The sequence below is a fragment of the Pleuronectes platessa genome, chromosome 5 (genome assembly GCF_947347685.1).
Source record: "Pleuronectes platessa chromosome 5, fPlePla1.1, whole genome shotgun sequence".
Taxonomy (NCBI): Eukaryota; Metazoa; Chordata; class Actinopteri; order Pleuronectiformes; family Pleuronectidae; genus Pleuronectes; species Pleuronectes platessa.
In genome coordinates, this window is record NC_070630.1 from 12,773,002 (window position 1) to 12,792,263 (window position 19,262).

General features: G+C 41.0%; 1 protein-coding gene and 1 long non-coding RNA gene across 6 annotated transcripts in view; one reads left to right on the forward strand and one right to left on the reverse strand.

Annotated features, from left to right (window-relative positions):
• The window catches only part of arhgef12a (Rho guanine nucleotide exchange factor (GEF) 12a), a 37,643-nt gene that overhangs the window by 2,200 nt on the left and 16,181 nt on the right, over positions 1 to 19,262 (forward strand). For 3 of the 5 annotated variants that reach the window (XM_053422660.1, XM_053422661.1, XM_053422659.1), the window contains 3 exons: positions 14,492 to 14,512; positions 15,377 to 15,468; positions 17,532 to 17,597. In XM_053422660.1, the coding sequence (XP_053278635.1) occupies positions 14,492 to 14,512; positions 15,377 to 15,468; positions 17,532 to 17,597 (179 nt within the window). The remainder of the gene's footprint in view (positions 1 to 14,491; positions 14,513 to 15,376; positions 15,469 to 17,531; positions 17,598 to 19,262) is intronic. The other 2 variants (XM_053422663.1, XM_053422662.1) reach the window with 1 other exon arrangement.
• On the reverse strand, positions 1,861 to 18,766 carry LOC128440084 (uncharacterized). Its single transcript, XR_008338475.1, has 4 exons — positions 18,655 to 18,766; positions 10,328 to 10,534; positions 3,595 to 3,659; positions 1,861 to 3,263 (listed from the first exon to the last, which is right to left on the reverse strand). It is a non-coding gene; the product is annotated as an uncharacterized LOC128440084 (long non-coding RNA).

Sequence of the window (19,262 nt, forward strand, 5' to 3'; positions counted from 1 at the left end):
CAATCACTCTCTCTATCCTGCTAATGCACTGTCTGCACTTCACATGCACAAATAGAGTCCTCTCATTGTCAGATCTGGTTAAAGTTTTTCTATTTTCTTATGATGCTGATGCTGTGTGTTTTTAAAAATAGTGTTTTGCTTGGTTAGAGTGAAGCTTTTGCTTTGTGGTGATGTGTGCTCAGTAATAACCGTGTTATACAACCTAATTACTAAGGGAAGGACATATCTTAATGGAAACTCTGCTGATCTCAGCATGGGTAATGGAGTTCTCTGCAGACAGCAAAGTACCACTTGTCCAGAAGGCCTGCCACTGTTGGTGTGCACAGATGAACAGGCAATCCGTGATCCCTGTACACTTTTCGACATCACTATTACCTCTAAGCCTTTAAAGCGAACCTTCTCCTACGCCTATTAAAACCATCTCTGGATTTAGACAAGACCTCAGCCCCGTCAAGTAATCACCTTATCTGAGGCATCTGTCAACTTAAAGCCTTAAAGGTTGGACACCGTTGCTAAGACCAGCAGGCTGGATGATGTGTCATGGTCGGAAGAACACACTAAGTGATACAGAGGGATCAGTCTGCAGCCGCCTAATCCATTGCGATATACTGTACATGAATATTATTTGCGTCACTGAAACTCCTCTTTGATTTTAGTACCTGGACAATAAATCAGTTTCCTACTGGCATTGAAGCAGAGACATGCCACTGCATCACACCAGGTCTTCCTACCTTGATCCCACATACCTGCGAGGACAGCAGTTCCATACAGTGGAATGTGCTCTGTAGATTTTGACAGGGGGAAGCTTATTGCACAGGTTGGGAAATGAAATATCCCCGTGGCTTGAGCTATAGAGGCTAAAGCCCAACCCCATTTTTACATGACCCCCTTCCCCCACTGCAATGATGGAAACAGTGGCTGGCACCAACTGCTATTGTGGTGCTGTTTATTGTTTTGTTTGGTTCACTTTTATTTATTCAAATCATATGGCCACACCACTGAGTGTCAGTATGAGCCTAACCGCTGTAGATATTATGTCTGTACTTGCTTTTACGAGGAGAATTAACTAGACTAGTACTTTTCACTGCAGTAAACGTGTAATAAAAATGTAAACAGCAGATGGTTAGCACAGAGATACTCCAGATGACACGAGGAACCTAATCTCTCATGCTTTTGCTGGTCGAAAGTGCAGTGTGTTTCATATCCAGATTTGCTGCTGCACCTCAAAGACTTGAGACAGACTGTGCTGCACACATTTGACTAGTCGTCCTTTGTTAAAGTCACATATGGGCGGATCTATTTGGGTGGACATCAGTTTTTTGGGGTTTCACAAGCTGTGACCTAAAAGCCGCTGTCGTTCCTCTAATTGAAGAGCATGATTCACTGCATTGTGTTAACGAAAACCCAAATCGTGCAAAACAGTGTGACAACAGGCTGTCATTGTAGGTCAGGTACATCTAGGGGGTGGGGGTTGGTTGGAGTATCCCTGTATCTCTGTTGCACCAAAACGATTTGGCCTCGGATGAGAATCACTGTTTAAGATGCAGCAGTTTTTTAGGGTGTTTTCATCCGTGGCTTTTGATAATGACTTTATTGATTGGCGGTGTTGTATGTCGTCCCCCCCCCCTCTCTTGTGTGCGTCTGTAATTCCCTGTCCGTGCTTTCTCTCTTTCCCCCACAGTGCGATGTGTTGTTCATTTTGTTTTCGCTCAGTTAACTATGGTGGGAGTATGCACCCATCATCCATTGGGGCTGGGCCGCCAGCCTGTGGGTCAGTTTAGTGTGCTTTTAGCTCTTTGTCATGGAGTTCTGCTGATCTCCACGTTTTTTTCCCACCCCCCCTCTGAGGCCCTCCCGGGAAGTGGTGCTGGTGACATCACTAATGGTAAACAATGGCTTTCAGTGGGAGCAATCTGGCTGTCTGCTGTGCGCTCATCTACATGTCCACCGGTGTAGGTCAGGTACATCTAAGGCTGTCTTCAGTGTTCCCCAGTTTGATGACATTTTTTGTATCAGTGGCCAGTTATTGATAATATGTCTGCAACTAGTTTGGCCGTAGCTAATTTATCATCACGTGTAATGCACGTTTGTTGACATGAGGGATTCGGCAATTACCAATTTAGTCATCATACTGTCACTTATAATGTCCAACACAGTTTAATAGAGCTCAAAGTGATGTCTTCAGGCTATTTTTCTTCACCATCATCAACAATAAATCGTAATAGAGAAAATCAACCAAGCTGACATTCTTCAAACAGCAAATGTTTGGCAATTTGAACAGGACTCAATAATAAATGAGTTACATGATTATCAAAAGTTTTTTTTTGCCTTACTGCAGAGGAATTTGTTGTGTTTTCACCAAGTGTTTTCATGAAGACTTCTGACAGCCAAGTCTGTTTGTATGCGTCTCCTGCATTTGGCATCCCTCCCTGATAATGCAGTATGCCTTTACTCCATCTAGTCAGCACTGATACTGGGAAAGCTGTGTCAGCTGCTCTGTTTATGGGGTTGAGTGTTTTTTGTCATGTTATTTTGCTTATTAAATGTTCTACCCCCTCGAAAAGTCCACTCAGCGAATAATGAATTGGTAACTTGCAATTCGAAGCACGCACTAATAGGGGCAGTGGTAGTTGGCATTGGGACACAATTCCAGCAATATGGATGCAGGATGGTCATTGTGGGTCCAGGCCCATCCACTGAGCCACTTGTGCCCGAACTGTTAAAGCCTCCATGCCTAAGTTTTGAGTCTGTCTTAAATTTTTTGGAATATGGATGTTTGGTGTTTCTTTAAAAATGCAGCTGGGTACTTCAAAAGAAGAGCTGCATGAAGGAAATGAACAGCACCGAATTGTATCAGTTCACTCGTGATGGATGTAGATAATTACCCCACTGACCTCCTCTCAGGCTCATATCAGTCCATTATAAGCAGCAGCAACTAGTGATGCAGACGCTGAGAAGCCCAGCAGAGTATCCTGTCAGAATTTCCTCCACTTTTTGCTGGTGCGAAATCAGTCAATTATATCGATTACACAATGTGCATTGTGCTGTAGGCTGTTATCACAGGACCCACCCTGTTCCACTGTAATGTTTAAATAATGAATTTTCACTTATGGTGGGGTTTGGCTTTTGTGCTATAATAGGCCTTCATTTTTGTCGAAAGACAACAGAGACTATTGCCTGTGTTGTTGATACGAGTGGTTGTGTCCATGAATCCAGTGGCTCTGCTTGTTTTGTGCATTCTTGTTGGACTGATTTGCTGTCTTCTGTAAAAAAAAAAAGGTCAAATGTCAAATCATAAATCATATTTGAGAACAAGACCAAAAACCGAATGTTATGTTGTGCACTCTGATTATGTAATAGTACATATAATCACCACCTGTTTTTTCTTTTGGAATCTGCAAACAGAGGTGCCTTTCATCTGACACCATCAATCTTTTTCAAAAAGTAGAATACAGCTGTTCAGCCTGTCTTTACAGATACTCTAATATATTGAGTTGTGGCTTTACACAGTCTTATAGTGAACTGAATATATTTGTGTTTTGAACCATTTGTTGAACACAAATCATACTTAGTATTTTTGAAATAGTAACCTACCCCATTGCCATGGAAAGAGTGTGATTTTTCCCCCCAGATGGCAGCGATGGTTGAAGGTCCTTGAGCTACAGTCAAGAGCAGAGATGAAATGTGAATAATTTATATACCTTAATCCCACTTATGATAGCCTATGGGCCTTTCTTCTCCATTAAAATCTTTGTTGCTGCTGTGGCTGGAAGCATCATGTTTTCACACTGTATGTTGTTCTCTCCAATTTTCCTTGAGGGAATTTATTCGCATTTGGTACAACCATTCAAACGACTCAAAGATGAACTGGTTTGATTTTGTGGTCAGAGGTCGAGATCAATATATAACTTCACCTCCATCTCATTCTTGAATGCCTGAAGGGAATTTCATCCTCCTGCACTCAAGGTTGTACTGATTAGAATTGGGTGGCAAAGGTAAGGGTTACTGACAACTCCTTAAAATAAAATGTTGGCCATAACTCAACTGTTCTTCTGCTAATTAAACAAAAATATATCTTCTGCCTTTGCACCATATGAGTCTGGACAGACATTGATGTAAACCGCAACTTCACTGGTTCGCGTAGTCACTTTAATAAAGTCACTATAATACTAGAGTAAAGAATGTCTTATTCTAGCTGTAGGTTGTCACTTGTCAGTAAAACATCAGTTGTCAGTGATGCATTAAACACAATGCTTTGTTATTATCCACATTGTCACATTCTGAACAAGGTGGGATGCTTTGTAAATTGAATGCAGAAAGGCCGCTGTTATATCAGCTTAAGCTTCAACGCTTTAAAAAAACACCTAATTGTCTGTTTTCAAACCAAAAAATCTCAAACCTGAAATTGGCCATTGAATGACTGACCAGATTCTTAGCCTTGTTTATTTATAGAATGTAAATGGGGACCGTAAGAAGCCTCGCACTCCGATGCCACTTTGGCAGGCATACATCAACTCTCACCATACTCTGGTCATTCTTGCCAAGTCCCATTTCTCTGTTTTTCACACACTCTCTCAATCGCATCAATCTTTTATTCCGTTCTTTGCTTCAATTAGTCCCCTTTTCCCATCGTCACCACATTTTTATTGCCCCGCAAGATTGGGAGCATTTACTATTGCATCAAATTTCATCATCCACTTCATCAGTCAAACAAGCAGACATTAAAAGTGGGCAGGGAAATTGTTAACCCATTGTGTGGATCAGGCTGGGTCTGTATGTGTTTTTTTTAAGGATATTGATTATTCTTTCATTAACTTGGTCAAGGCTGGCTAAAATAAATGGAGATGGAGAAGGAGAAAGAGAGGGGGATCGGAGAAAGGAGAAAAACGTGTAATGCCGCAGGGGTAGCGGTGTTGTGAAGAGGGTTGAGTCTGGACATTGGCTGGGGCTCTCAGTACACAGGGAGTCGGGGTCTGTCACCCAGTTCTGTGATGCTGATGCTTGTGGACACTCTCTACAATTCGGCCCTGTTAACCAAGAAAGCTCCAGGGCCCAAACATTACTTTCACTCTACAAAAGACAGGATCACAACAATGAAAGAAAAAGGGGACAAGGAAAGAGAGCTGTCATGGCCTAGTGTCACATTCTCACATGTCCATCTAAGGGTTTTGTGGCCAGGAACTAGGCTACTGCCTCCAAGCCAACTATGGCACTTGAGAAACAATGATATTCTGCAGCGCCCCATGAGATATGATGGTGGCACTTTAGCACAGGTTTCTTCCTGTGTACATTCTTCATTTTACACATTGGGTCTTTAAATGTAACAACACATATTTGTTGTAGTTCTCAGTGCACACTCGTCTGCTGAGTCCTAGATATATTAGGAATATGATGCTTGATGTTAAAAAGCAGCATCACTGCTGCAGTTAATTGGATGTGATCTACGTGACATGTTGAGACTGGGACACAGAATGAGGATGCACAAATTGAATGTTGTCTCAGTGTGTGAGGAAGGGCTCCCTCTCCATGTGCCCTTTTCAACATTTTGATAATTTTGATATAATGAAGGACTCACATTTACGCGTGTAGGCTTCAACAGAAACGGTGCACATTCACTTTGAATGGGGTGCCATCATGCATTTCAAAATTGCATTGTGGCTCTGTGGTGTTGTGTTGCTCAACCTTTCATGCTGCAGCGAAGGCACCAGCCAATCCAATCACCTTATTGCCATAGAAGAGAGAGAGGGAGTTGATGAACCTGTTGTGTGTTTGTCTGATTGTGGATTTTATAATATATGTACCTCTCCTTAATATTGCATTGATAACTATCACAAAAGCCAGTTGTGTGTCGCGAGCATCTAACAGTGATTGCTATCACCCCCCCCCCCCCGCGTGTTTGTAGTGTTTGATGAGGGCTTCTGCACAAAACTATTAAATGTGCTTGTCTAAGAATAACTCATAATAATTTGAGATGTTGCATAATGAATAATGCTCGATTTACTGTTTGGATTTCTGTGGTAATGCACATATAACAATAATTCAAAACTAGGGCATCATTTGAATACTGATGGAGACCTTGATTGCAGCGGTCAAAGCTTCGAGGCATTCAGGTCGGAGAGACCCGCAACTTGCTGCTGCACTGTGATTAATCTTGAGCTGCATGTTTCTGCTGATTCAGAGGTGACTAGACAGTCTAACACACCCCTACGCGTACTCTACAAGAACCAGTATCGTGACACCAGTTCAGCTGAGTGGAAGACACTGCTTTCTGAATGAGGTGAAATCCCTTAGATAGCCAAAAGGCAGAATAGTGAAAGGAACGTGAGGAAGAGAGATTATATTATTAAACCTTTGCTACACGATTCCTATGTGTGGGTATTCATGGTGTCCCATGAGGACATTCATGACATACTGTTTCCCTTAGGGATGAATCACTCAGTATATTAAGTATCATCCTGCTTTCACAGAGCTAGCGTTTTTTGTGCTAAGTATAGGGTAATAGATGGAAAATGTTATAGCTTTGGGGAGTATGAAGTGTCAGTAAAGTGCTTTTACTTCAGGTTGCATCAGCTCAATTGTGGGTCATCATGGGTCTGCCTTTAAAAGCTGTTAATACATCATTGTGTGTATCACTTGTTATCCTGCAGTAATCTGAAAGTGCGTCATTTCAGGTGTCAATGGCAGACCCTTTAACATACCTCACAGTTTAGTCCTAAAGTTTGCCCAATCTCCCCAAAAACCGACCTGAACTGAAAATCAAATTGGTGCATTACAAGGAGGCTTGAGTGGTAATTCGCAGTTAAGAGAAGTTATTCATTGATTAAAAGAAAGAGCGTTTTCTCATTTGTTGCAGGGCCCAGAACCTGCAGCATTGGGGACATGGTAGCATGTTGAACCCCTTCCTCTGCCTTCCCAATGCTGGAGGACAGCAGACAGCATAGCGTGAAGAAATGTCTATCCCCCGGCCCTCATGTTAGGAATCCTGATGAGGTTTATTGGGGCAGAAAGGGCACCGTTTTCCCCCTGAGGCTGTAGCTTGAGCTCCAGAGCTATTGCTCTTGTCTTTCTAACACGCAGCACACCTCCCTCCCTCCCTCCCTCCCTCTGTCTGTCTGAGTGTCTCTTTCTCTCTCATTCACTCACTTAACACTCTTCTCAAGTCTCAGTATACACCATGCTACATGGTTGCAAAGTCACATGTTGAGAGGTGACTTCATTGTGCTTATGGTAGACTGCACAGTAGTACAGAGAGTGCTGTAGAAGAGTATCACTGTGTGGGTGTAAACTCTTTCTCACTGGCAGGGAGTGGAAAGCAGTGACGCCATACAGACTCTGTTTGTGAGTGCACCCACATTGTGTGACTCAGGTGTATAGATTAGATAACAAGCTGTGGGAGTGTGTCCTCTCCCGTTGGAAGGCTGCAGACGTGTCTGTTGAAGAGGCTGTGTCACTGCACAATTGAGATAGAATCACAGACCCAATTTTAAAGCGGTGGCATGAATGGCTGCCTGGCTGAAAAGTTGATTGCCAGTTCCATAAGCTACGTGGCCGGCCAGTGGCATGACTCTGCACAAAAACCAGCTGAGGACATTTGTGCTGTCACCATCGTGTTACACTCCAAACCTGCAAGGATTTCCAGAATAATCTAACATCCTAGGATGTATTGCAGTGTGCAAGGTTATGTTGTACTTTACCTCCTGGAATGGAACACACCTCAGTGTGATCTCTGCAGCCTGCAGGCAACTCCCAGAACCTCTCCCAGTTTCAGACAAGGCCCCACCTCTCCCAGCCCAACAACACCTGTGCTGTGATTTGTGCAGCTCTGCCTCTGCCAGGAGACTCCAGATTACTGCAGTGAATGTATTACAGCACAAGTTGTTGTAGCAATGTCCGACAGGGAAAAGGCTTGTTAGTTTATCAAACATCCAGCTAGTCGTTTTCCTAGCTTGGACATGGCCTGCCCACTCTAATGGCACTTTCACAAGTACGGATAAAAAGTAGTTGACCACCCAATTAAATGCCCTGTTCTTATCCAACATCCTCCTCCAGGGATACGATCACAGCTGGACAGGTTTATGAAGGTCTCTTCACCTCCCTGCTGTATATGCAAAGAAACATATACATAACCTTTGTTTGCATAGACCAAATAAAGTTGTTTTTAGCCAGTTTGATTATACAGATGTGTCTGTTGTCAAAGTGTTTGTGTATGCAAGGGAGAAAGAGATCAGAGCCAGGAAGGCCTGAGTGAATCAATGCGCTTCGTGCAGCTTCACAGTAAAATACGATTTTACCCATTTGAAAAGAATCGATGTGTTGGTCAAGTTGTTATCACGGAGATGGCCACAAATAAATACATTTATGGGAAACAATGAGATGTGTAAATATATTTTTGTTTCATAATGAAACCATTGCAGCTGAGTAGGTGTTCCATCAATGTGTTTTCAAGGATGTTCCCACTTCTAAAGAGATCGTGACCTCATGTATCCCAGCTCACCTCTGAATGTTGTCTGATTGTTTGGCTCTCAAATGCATCCTCAGTGCAATCCCACCTGTACTTAGGTCATGTACTTAAAACTCCTCTGTTTTGTAAATCTGTGCTTCCAGTGCGGCGCGTCTGCTGGATTTGAAGATGATCATGATTGTGTGATAGTCAGAACCTGGTTGTCAGCCCCTCTGCGCCAGAGATTTGCATGAAGTTGAGACTTTCTCAACTTTCCCCTGTAGTTTAGCTGGGAGCCTTTTGAGTCTGTTGAGCTCAGTGGGGAACAGCAACCAATTGATATCCCACATTTGACACACCGGTATGAGGTGTCTATTTTGTGTTTTTTACTCAATAAAGTTGAGTTATCTGTCTGTGCCGGCTTAGATTTATTCCAAGAAAAACTAAGGATAACCTAAAGTGCTTCCCCTGAATTTTGCATGAGTTGGTGTAGGTCCTTATTGTTTACTTTTTTCTTTCCTCTTCAGTATTGGGAGACCCTTTCACAGTAATGGCTGTGTGTCAGAACTCCTGCTCTCTCGGGGCTGTTCGTCCCTCCCTCTTTCACTACTTTTGCTCTCTCCATGTCTGGTCTGGTCCCGGCCTCTCTCCCTACCACTGTTGCTGCAGTTGGCCCAGCTCTGCCACAGTTTTCCATCAAAACACCAAACCTCAATGGAGCATTCAAGCCCAGGCCCGCTCCACCGCTGCTGCCCCTCCCTCTCATCCCACCCTGTTCTGACTCTGCCTTCTCTCCCTTTCTCCCTCCCTGCATATTTAATGGCTCCGTCCAGGAAGAAGTCCTAACTCAAACTTTAGGACTTGTACAGCTAGATCTGAAGAATTTTATGAAGTGAGGAAAATTGATTCTTAAATTGTAGCTGTATGTTCTCAAAAGAAAACGTTAGCAGAGTTTCTGTTTCATCTACATATAATTTCTAGTCAAACATTTTTTTTATAACTTGAACTGATTTTAGTAAAACAACTGCATCACAGAGATTTACACGATCCAGGTTTGTTATGTTTTTCTTTTGAATTGTTTTATACAAATTGTGATGCCGAGTAATCAATTCGCCTATTGGCTGTTGATCTAACTTGAAGAATTAAGGAGTACAAATACAATTTTGTAGTGAGTGATATCAATGCTTGTTTTGGATGTTTCACTGTTTTCAGTTATCTTACGCTGCACATTAGTTCTTATAATAGTGTTGTATTAGAGTAATAGTATTGTAGTAGTAATGTAGTACTACTTGTAGTAGAAGTGTCATAAGTACATACAGTAGAAAAATTACTTACTATTGTCTACTGGACAAGAGATTCCCTGCTGATGTTTAACAATTGTGATAGGTCACTTGAAATTTACTGTGAAGTTAAATAAGCAATGAATGTGTCAGGGACACTTGACTGTGGCAAATTCAAGGGAAAAAAGTGAGACCCCTCAATATGATCAGTCAACCAAGCAGTGACAACAGTCTGTAACAATCAAGACATAGGGTCACTGCAGCAAGCAACTCCTCAGGATTTTCTCTATCTCAACTACATTACAGTTTATATCAAATATCTCCTGCTGAAAAAGCGGTGACACAGATGTAGAAGACATCAAAAAGGATGTCAAGAGAGTTTGTGGTGATAAGAGCATCGACCGTGTCAGGGTGCTGTGAACATGATCACGTGATCTCCACAGCGGAGTTAATACGTCAGTTCCTGCCTCTGTCTGCTCCACCTCTCGCGAGAATACCATGGAGGATTTGTTGCTGTTGTGAATGCATCTGTGCAGAGAACCTCCCGCTGTGTTGTGCATGTGTGAAAGCCAAACTGCGGGTTAAGTCCGTAGAGGCGAATACTCACATTTCAGTCTGTTGATCTTTTCTACGACAATGACTAACTCTGGACAGTCAGTCTTTGGCTACTGTTAAGAATGCATGTTGACAGGGCCTTCTGGTAGCTCGCCTGTTGAAGCCTGTACCATATGTCATGGCTGAGTCCTCACCACAGCAAACCCGAATTCTAATCCAGACCAGGCCCCTGGCTGCATGTCATCCCATTCCCTCTAATCTAAAAAAACAAAAACAGAAATACCTTTCAAAGAATGCATGATGTTGTTAGCAATGAGCCAACGGTAACAAACGAAAATACACTTTTACAGCACATTATAATACAGAATTGTTTTAAAGAGAGAAATTAATCATTCTCATACCATACACAAACTCTAATACCAGTCATTACGAGTAGGCTACAGACGATGAACTAGAATAAATATAATGTTAACAAAGAAGTAGTTTCAGTATCTTGACATTTAAAGCTGCTTTGCTGCATCTCTCAGACCTCAGCCGAATATCACTTTTGTCCTTGCGTCTCTTTTATATTGACTTTTACCCTTATCCGCCACATTGTTAACCTCACGTTTAGCATAGCAAGTGTCTCCAATTGTGCATACACTGTGTATATAATGCACTAATGAATGTGTTGTAGCTTTGCAGTATACCGAATCTCTTTCCAATCCCTCTGGTTGACACTAAATCTATCAGTGCAGGTCAGTGCATAACAAGTTAAACAAGGAAATGCAACTGATGTGGTTACTGTGTCCTATTCTGTCTGAACTACCAGCACGAGTTAAGACGTCAGCTTTGATCAGCCTAGTGCAAGTATGCGTCTATCTGCCCATTAAATACCTGTGAGCCTGCAGCAGCCACGGTCAGAGACATTAGGTTTGCTCAAGGTTACTGTGACCCAAGAAAACACTTTTCTGGCCATAACAAATAAATTCATACAAATTGTCGGTGTCAAAATACACTGGTATTGACATGATATGATATAAAAAGTGACACAATGATATTATGTAATATACACACCACAGCACCTCCTGATTCATTTCCTTTATTTTCACCATGACACAGTCTCGTTTCCACTCCAACATAGCAAGTATTAGTATTATCTAGTATTGAGTGTTATTCATTTGCCACAAAAAATACACATTAAGCAAAGTAAAAGATGAATATGGCTGACACCATTATACTACCATTAAATGTATTACTTTGTTGCAGCATCGTCGTGTATTATTTACAGGATATTTACAGGATTTTCACCGTCATGGCTGTAACTTTGTGTTCTGTAAGAATTTTTTGGTTCGTTGGTCAAACGTGTGAACACTTACAAGGAGCCTGACGACCAACGTGACAAACTGCATAGTCACGACATAAATCTGACTTAATGATTTAGTTGTGAGCAGCGTTGCCAACATACTGGTTATGTTCTACAGTTAGTTTGTTCGGCATTTAGTGGTAATTATCAGAATCAATATTTTTAATTAGTCCATTTTATAAGTTCCTCATTTTCAACTAATCAACACTGGAATGATAGTAATGCCCTTTATCGATTTCACTTGTGTAATTTGACAAGTTGTCATTACTGTCACATGCTATGTTCACAGTAACTGAGCAGGTACTCAATGTAGTTGGTCATAGAAAGCACAGCAGTGACTATGTTTTGCCCCAGGAGATTTAAATTAAATAACCTTAATAATGTGTGTGTAACTCTTAGGATGCTGTAAAGACTTCACAGTGTGTGTGTGTATATATGCGCACACAAGGGGATATGTGATAAATGACTTGCTTGTCAGGTTTTACCCCCGTGCTCAACATTGCTTGTTTAGCGTGAAAATCAATTTGAGAGCGGCACTGTCATCCACTGAGGCAGAAAGTCATCCTTCGAGAGAACAGTTTTTATTTGATTGAGCATTGGAAAAGTGGTCGTGAACAATCACACCCAGACATTTTAAAACAGGGTTTACAATGATCCAGATCTAGTTCAGGGGCAGCAAGGGAACTGGGACTTTTACTGTGGAGAGCTGGAGTGGCATTTTGGTGAGGTTTCACCCAACATCCAGCAGACGTGTACAGTTTCAGGATTCTGTGCTGCTGCTGCGGGATATTTTTAGTTAGCCATTTAGAAATACTACCTATAATTTCAGAAAAGTTCCTAAATCGTATATAGTATAATGGTTAAAGTCATACCATGTTTGAATTCCTTGAAACTACAACAAGCCCTGCCACATTAGTGTGTTGTATTTTGTATGAAAAATGATTTCCTCTTCTTCTGATGACCTCTTTTTTAGCAAAACTGCCAAAAATATCCGGGCTTTCACTTTTCTATGCCACTCTTTCTAAACTTAAACCCCCAATATTTACTAGTGCACAGTGTTCTTCTACCTTGTGTCTCAGTCTCTTACTGTATCTCTAACACCTCATCTGTCACTACTCAGGCCTTTTCAATCTCCCTGTCCCTGTCTCATGCTCGAATCTTTCATCATGACTTCTTTTGTCCCTCTCCCGTGTCTTAGGCAGGTCCTATCATGTTTGGTGTTAATGTGCACAGCTGCTATTAAAACTTACTATAGGATTATAGCATTATTTCTGAAAGCAAGGCTCTCAACTCTAGTTAAGTGAACTCTGGATATAATCCAGAGGGATGCATCATCCAGCCCCTTAGAACTTGGTTGGACTGTCATGTTTTCATTTGTTCCTCAAAGATCCACCAAGAACAACATCTGCCTACTCAGTTTTGCCGTCCAAGAGCCTGTGTGCATACGCCTGTCCCAGTTGGATGTGTGTTTATGTGCTGACTTTTCCATTTCTCCAAGTCCGAGGTTTCTTAGGGAGTGGGTTACTTAAAGCTAGTTTTTTTTTTTCTGCTGAAGGCTCTGGAACTTATTACAGTCTGAGGCTTTTTCATAAACGGGCCATTCAGCTGCCCCTGCAAGGGTCTGAATGGGACACTCTGTCGCCAGGAGAAAGAGAGTTAATGTGTGCTAGTTAGTCGTGAGACGGAAGACTGCTGTTCTAAATGGCTAAACAATTCTCTCTGTATTCCTCTATTATAATACTTTGTGTCTAAAAATTGTAAAGAGTGCTGGTGCGGTTTACACTCATTTCCTGTTGTATTTGTCTTATTTTGCATTCACAAAGCAGACAGTAGATCATGTTCATAAGTTCTAAATGTCAAACAGCTTGAAATTATCAGTGTCACACCGAGTAAAGACGCCCTGAATAAAGAGATGTGGGCATTGAAATAAAATCTGGAAATGAATTTACTTTAATGGGATTATTTCCTGGCTGAGACATCAATCTCTTCAATGTTACACAATAAAAGATCATAAAAAACAGAGTCTAAATTTAGAATTAACTGTGTAACAATATAACTTTCAAATAGTTGGAAGTGGTTTCTATTACAACATGAAGAAGAATGGCATAACATGGCTCCCTCCGACTGTAGAGAAACGACCATGCGCAGACCTAATGGCAATAATGTCGAGCTGATTGCCGCTTAAGTAACTTCCTCAGTGTTCAAGAGATTTTCTGTACAAATAAAATAATAATTAGTATCAATCTTTCTTAGAATCGCTCAATGACCCACAGAAATCCTAAACATGGAATTATTTTGTGTGTATGAAAACACTCTGAGCTACCTTTGAGTCTTAAATGCTTCATCCGAAAGATGGAATCTAACACCTGCTGTGAGAATTAACGCTGCAGTGTTGGCTTAAATCTACATTTTCCTTCATGGTGGCTTTGCACAGCAGGTCAATCCTCAAATCTCAAACTTCCTGTAAAACATTTCCTTTTCCCAACATGGTGGTGATTATCCTACATTTTACAAATTGCTACATTACTACCGTGGCAGCAGTTGGTCTCAGGGCAGGCGGCGTCCAAGTAAACAGGCCACGGATGTGATTATGATATGATTATTACAGTCAATTCATGATGTCTGTCAGAAGCTAAATCATGGCACACGCAGCGGAGATCTGAGGATATTTGACCTGGAAAAGGCTTTAATCTGCAGCGGAAGATCTCTGGTTTTTAATCAGGATTATCATGTTTACCACTATGTGGGTCTCGGAGGTTGCCTTGAGTTCAGCATCTTGTTTTCCACCCTGCATATAGGTGAATACAGCCATTAATAGTGTGAAATGTAATTCCTGTGAGATACTGATGGTCATTCTCTTCTACGTTGCAGGTTTCCCAAGAAAGCAAATAGGTAAGCGTTTTTATTTTCTTATATTTTATCGCGGGGACATGCGTGCTTATGAGTAGGTAATCCTGTGGAAACACACATATGCACAGAGTTCCAGATGAGGGAAATGAGGCAGGTTTTACTAGGCCTGGTGTGCTGCAACACAGAAGTCTTCAGAGTTTGTACCAAACATAGCCCTCACTCTACCCCCCTCACTCATGTGCATACACACACACAGACACACACACACGCACACACACACACACACACACACACACGGACACACACACACACACACACACACACACACACACACACACAGTGACAGACAAAGGGGTCCCTCTTCTAAGGGCGGCCCATCACCGCCTTTCACTGTGAACAGAACAGTGGCCTTTCACAGTTGGGGCCGGTATAGGCAGAGACAGCCATACACAGCCTCCCAAGGTTCAAGCCGGAGTCTGGCCTTGTGGCACCTCCTCTGAGGAGCATCCTTTCTCTGGCCCTGCTCTCTGGGGCACTCAGCAGAGCGGCTCCACATCCTCTCTGGCTGTCACATTATACAGTAGACACACTCGGCATGATTCATACACTCGGAGCTGCTTCACTATTCTCGATGATAAAGTGAACAATTGTTGGTTCTGTGTGTTGCTGTAATTCCACACGAATCTTCTCTCGCCTGCAGTGTGTGTATTTAAAGGGTAGTATTACGCGGAGATGCATACTTTGCAATGAATTTACAAAAAATGTTATTGACAAATGACGACTGAATGAGGGAAAGTAAAGTATATAAAGGACAAATACCACCGTTTTGTCTGTTCACCTTTCCTCATGGGTGTTTCTCTCTCTCTCTCTCTCTCTCTCTCTCTCTCTCTCTCTCTCTCTCTCTAGAACCAGCAGCATTCTCAGTAAAGACCATCCCCCAGACAAGAAGCCCAGAAGTGACAAAACCTCACTTCCCTCCAATGAGTTTGACCCTACAGGTAACTTTCCGCCTTCCCTTTCAGTCTGATACTCACATTCTGTTTTGTTTTTTTCCACTCTGTCTCTTTTTTTCCATCCTCCTCGTCTATCTCTGTATGCATCACTTCATCTGACTGCCTCATGTGTTTTTGTCTGTCTCCTTCTCACTCATTTATTTCCAGCTCTCTTTCTCACTCTTTCTAACACACACACATAAGCGGTCTCATAACACAAGGGTGCTCATGATGGTTTGGACAAGCCATGCTGTGATGATGAAAGGTGATGTGTGTGTCTTTCCCTATGCTTTGTGTTATAGATACATTTCACGTGTGGGGTTTTGTCACTGAAGCCTAACAACTTATTTTGTTCTTTGATCTATTTTCTAAAAGTTGTCTCACCTCTGGACATTATAATATGATAAGGAAATCTGAGGCATCTCAGTCGCAATTGCACTATACTGCAGAGGAGTCAGTTGTTGATGAAGTACTCAATCACACATTTTATTTACCTAAAAGTACTGCTAAATTGACAAAAATGTACTCGAGTCAAAATTAAAGTACCACAATTTAACTTGCTTTTAGGTAGACTTAAAGTATTGAAATTACAATTACTTGCTGCTTGTCTAATGCAAAGTTAAATTAGATGCATATCTAATATATCTAATATTATGTGTCATAATCCTATGACACATAATATGATGTTTTAAGCTGATTAGCACTGAAAGGTTTGATCACAGGAACTTAAAACCTGCAGCGTCATGTTGATTGTCCACATGGTTCCTACTTAAATCAGTGCATTGTGGGTTTTGACTGCTTAAAATAGTTGGGTGGTCTCAGTAAATACTTGACTTGTACACAAACAGCCCCAAAGCCTGCCATGCACTCCAGCTTGCAGGTTTATTGCAGGGTGAAATAGTGAAGGTCGGGTTAAGAAACAGACTAGTTTGTTGCAGTGACACTCCCTGTTTGAGTTGCCACAAATCAGGACGGCATGATTTGAGATATGGCTTCTGTTTTCAAAACTCAAAAAGAAAATCTCTGCACCACATGGGGGCTTATCTCTGTATGATGCAACAGGAACATAGAGAATATGTGGTCTCTCAGTGGTTACACAACAAGACATGCACGGCCTGTTTGTAGCACCACACTAAAACCCTTTTTCCATGTATTTCTCTGATGTTTTTTAACAATGTTTGGAAAGAGGCAGGGATTAAACGAATATAATTGTTTCATGTTTAAATGTGTGTCATGACATTCTGCATGCCTGCATGATCGATATTTCTGTTTGTCTCTTTCTAGTTATCTGCAAGTTGCATGAATCTTTTCCTAAATTTTCTCCTGGTTGCCTTTTCTACCATAATTTAGTTGCTTTAGTGATCATAAGGGGACAGCAGGAGTAGTCAGGCACTCTGGAAAGGGATGTTAAAACCTAGATTCACATTTCTGAAAGAGTGGATTAAGGGCAGTATTTGGTAGCTTTTGAAAGCTTTAGTATACTTAACATTTGTATTACCTTTTATCATAGTTGAATGAATAATGGGTCTTCCTCACGTATGAGATGCACCTTTTGTTTTTATTTTATATTTATTTTTTTGTATATGTTTCTTGTATACCACAAATTAAAATAAAAATGCAGTGGCACCAGCTACATATTGCAAATTATATTATATTATAATACAAAGGCCCATATTCAGTGTCCAGTTTGGTAATATTAGCATTTATCAATTGTTTTCCAGTGCGTTTGTATTATTTAAAAAAAATAAAAATGTTTGTTTAAGTCACCATGAATACACAGTGACCTCTATAGGAGTGGAGGTATTTAAGAAAGGAAACCAAGCAAGTTTATTTTTAGTGACTGCACTCCTGCCTGTCCCAAGCATTGTATTTTATTCAACAAGCTATTTGTTCATTTAATTTTTCTTCTCCCATGATTGTTTCTTCTTCATGATTTTCTCTTTCCTGTTTTGTGTTTCCTTTCCTTGTGTTTGTTCTTGTTTTTGTTTGTGCTTGTGTGTATGTATGTGTGTGTTTGTCTGCTGCTGTGCTGTCTGTGCTGTGGTCTGCGTGGTGGGGGCTGTGAGCAGAAGCTCTGGTGGTGCAGAAGAGTGGCAGCAGCAGTGTGCTAGCAGAGGGGAAGCCTGAGTCCTGTGGTAAGATGCTCTTGCGGGAATGGCTGGTGTGACAACTAGCATCTATACATGCTTCAGACCCTGGTGTGAAATTGCCTCTTATTTAAAACAGAGCGATAGCAATGACTTGTCTTATTTATCAAATTTATTTTAATGATCGAAATATAAGTCTGCACAGTTAGAGGTCTGATTTCGGTGCTAATGAGTGTTAAGAGATCAACTCAACTTTGGAACTGTGGAACCAAGGATGTGCTTTAACACAACTAACACTTTCATTATTGATTCATCTGCTAATTATTTAATATTTTTAAACACAACTTACTTTGAACACAGAAACTCTCAATTGAGAAATGTTAAGTTTGTTATTAATTATATTATTATTAAAACAAAAAGCAGTAAATCCTAACAATGGGGAAAATTGGGTATCTTTGGCATGAAAATGTAGATTTACAAGTGACCTCAGATCTACTTAGAAATTATATGGTTCAAATAATAATGTATTTCATTATTATTGAGCATTGGGATTTTCTGAGCAGTACAAATGGCCCCCTGACGTTTGGTATCACCATTCTCGAAAAAAGGATTTCAGTTTTTCAAGCCATTGCAAAATGATGTGTTCAGTTCTTAAGCAACAGATTTTTTTCTGTGTGTACTTGCTGATAGGGAAAACTTCCTTAGTGTTTACACTGCCGGTTTGCAAAATATTTGGCTTTTAAATTCTGTGCCACAAACAATTAAAACCTCATCCTTTCTGCTGGTCAATATTTATCTATGCTCAGTAAACTCAAGTCATATAATTGCCAAAGTACAGCTAAAAACATAACTTATGACTTAATCTATGAATGTTTTTAATAGGAAAATGCTCACCATTCAACTGAATTCATCATAGACCCTAGCAGCTGAGCTAAGCACAACTTAAAAGATTGATTTTGGATTACCTGGATACAGTTGCACTATTTACTTTGATCCATAAACCCTCCACTTGAGTCAGATCCAAATATTTATGCAAAGTTTCAGTTGATTCATTGAAAATTTAGCTCACACAGTGAATAACACATACATGCTTACAGGGACTTACTTTTGCAAAGGGTAAAGCCGAGCGGCCACAGAACAATAGGTTTAGTGACTTGTTTTCAGGATCACCATGTTAGCAGGGTCATTATGGAGCTTCTCCTCTCCTGTGGTGTGAGGGTGTCATTATAACCCGGTTCAACTTCTCTCTTGTGCTTCTTACATCATTTCTTTCAACTGCTGTTGGGCACAAGAAGAGACAGAAATGGTCAGATAATGTGAGATTTCCTAACAAGTGACTTGTAGCGGGTGCCTGGCCTCACAAGCCGTGAATTGACAAAACAAATTCTTAAGGCGGCCTTTCCAAAATGCCAGTTTCTGCTGATGACAGTCTCGTCTGTGTTGGACACGCTGTATTAAGATAAGGTTCCACTGTCACATTGGACAAAGCATATTTGTGGTCTTTCTGCTTGAACCAGTTTTTGCTATACAGATGAAAAGCCACGTTCCTATTTGAAGTTCTTAATACTCCGACTTTCAGATTTATGAAAAGTAGTCTGACCTTTGTATGTGGTATTCTAATTATTTTTGTGACTGCAGTGCTTAAGGTACTCAGTGTCAGCATTAAAGGTCAGTTTATTGTCTTGAGTACATTTCTCTGTGTTTCAGCAAAGG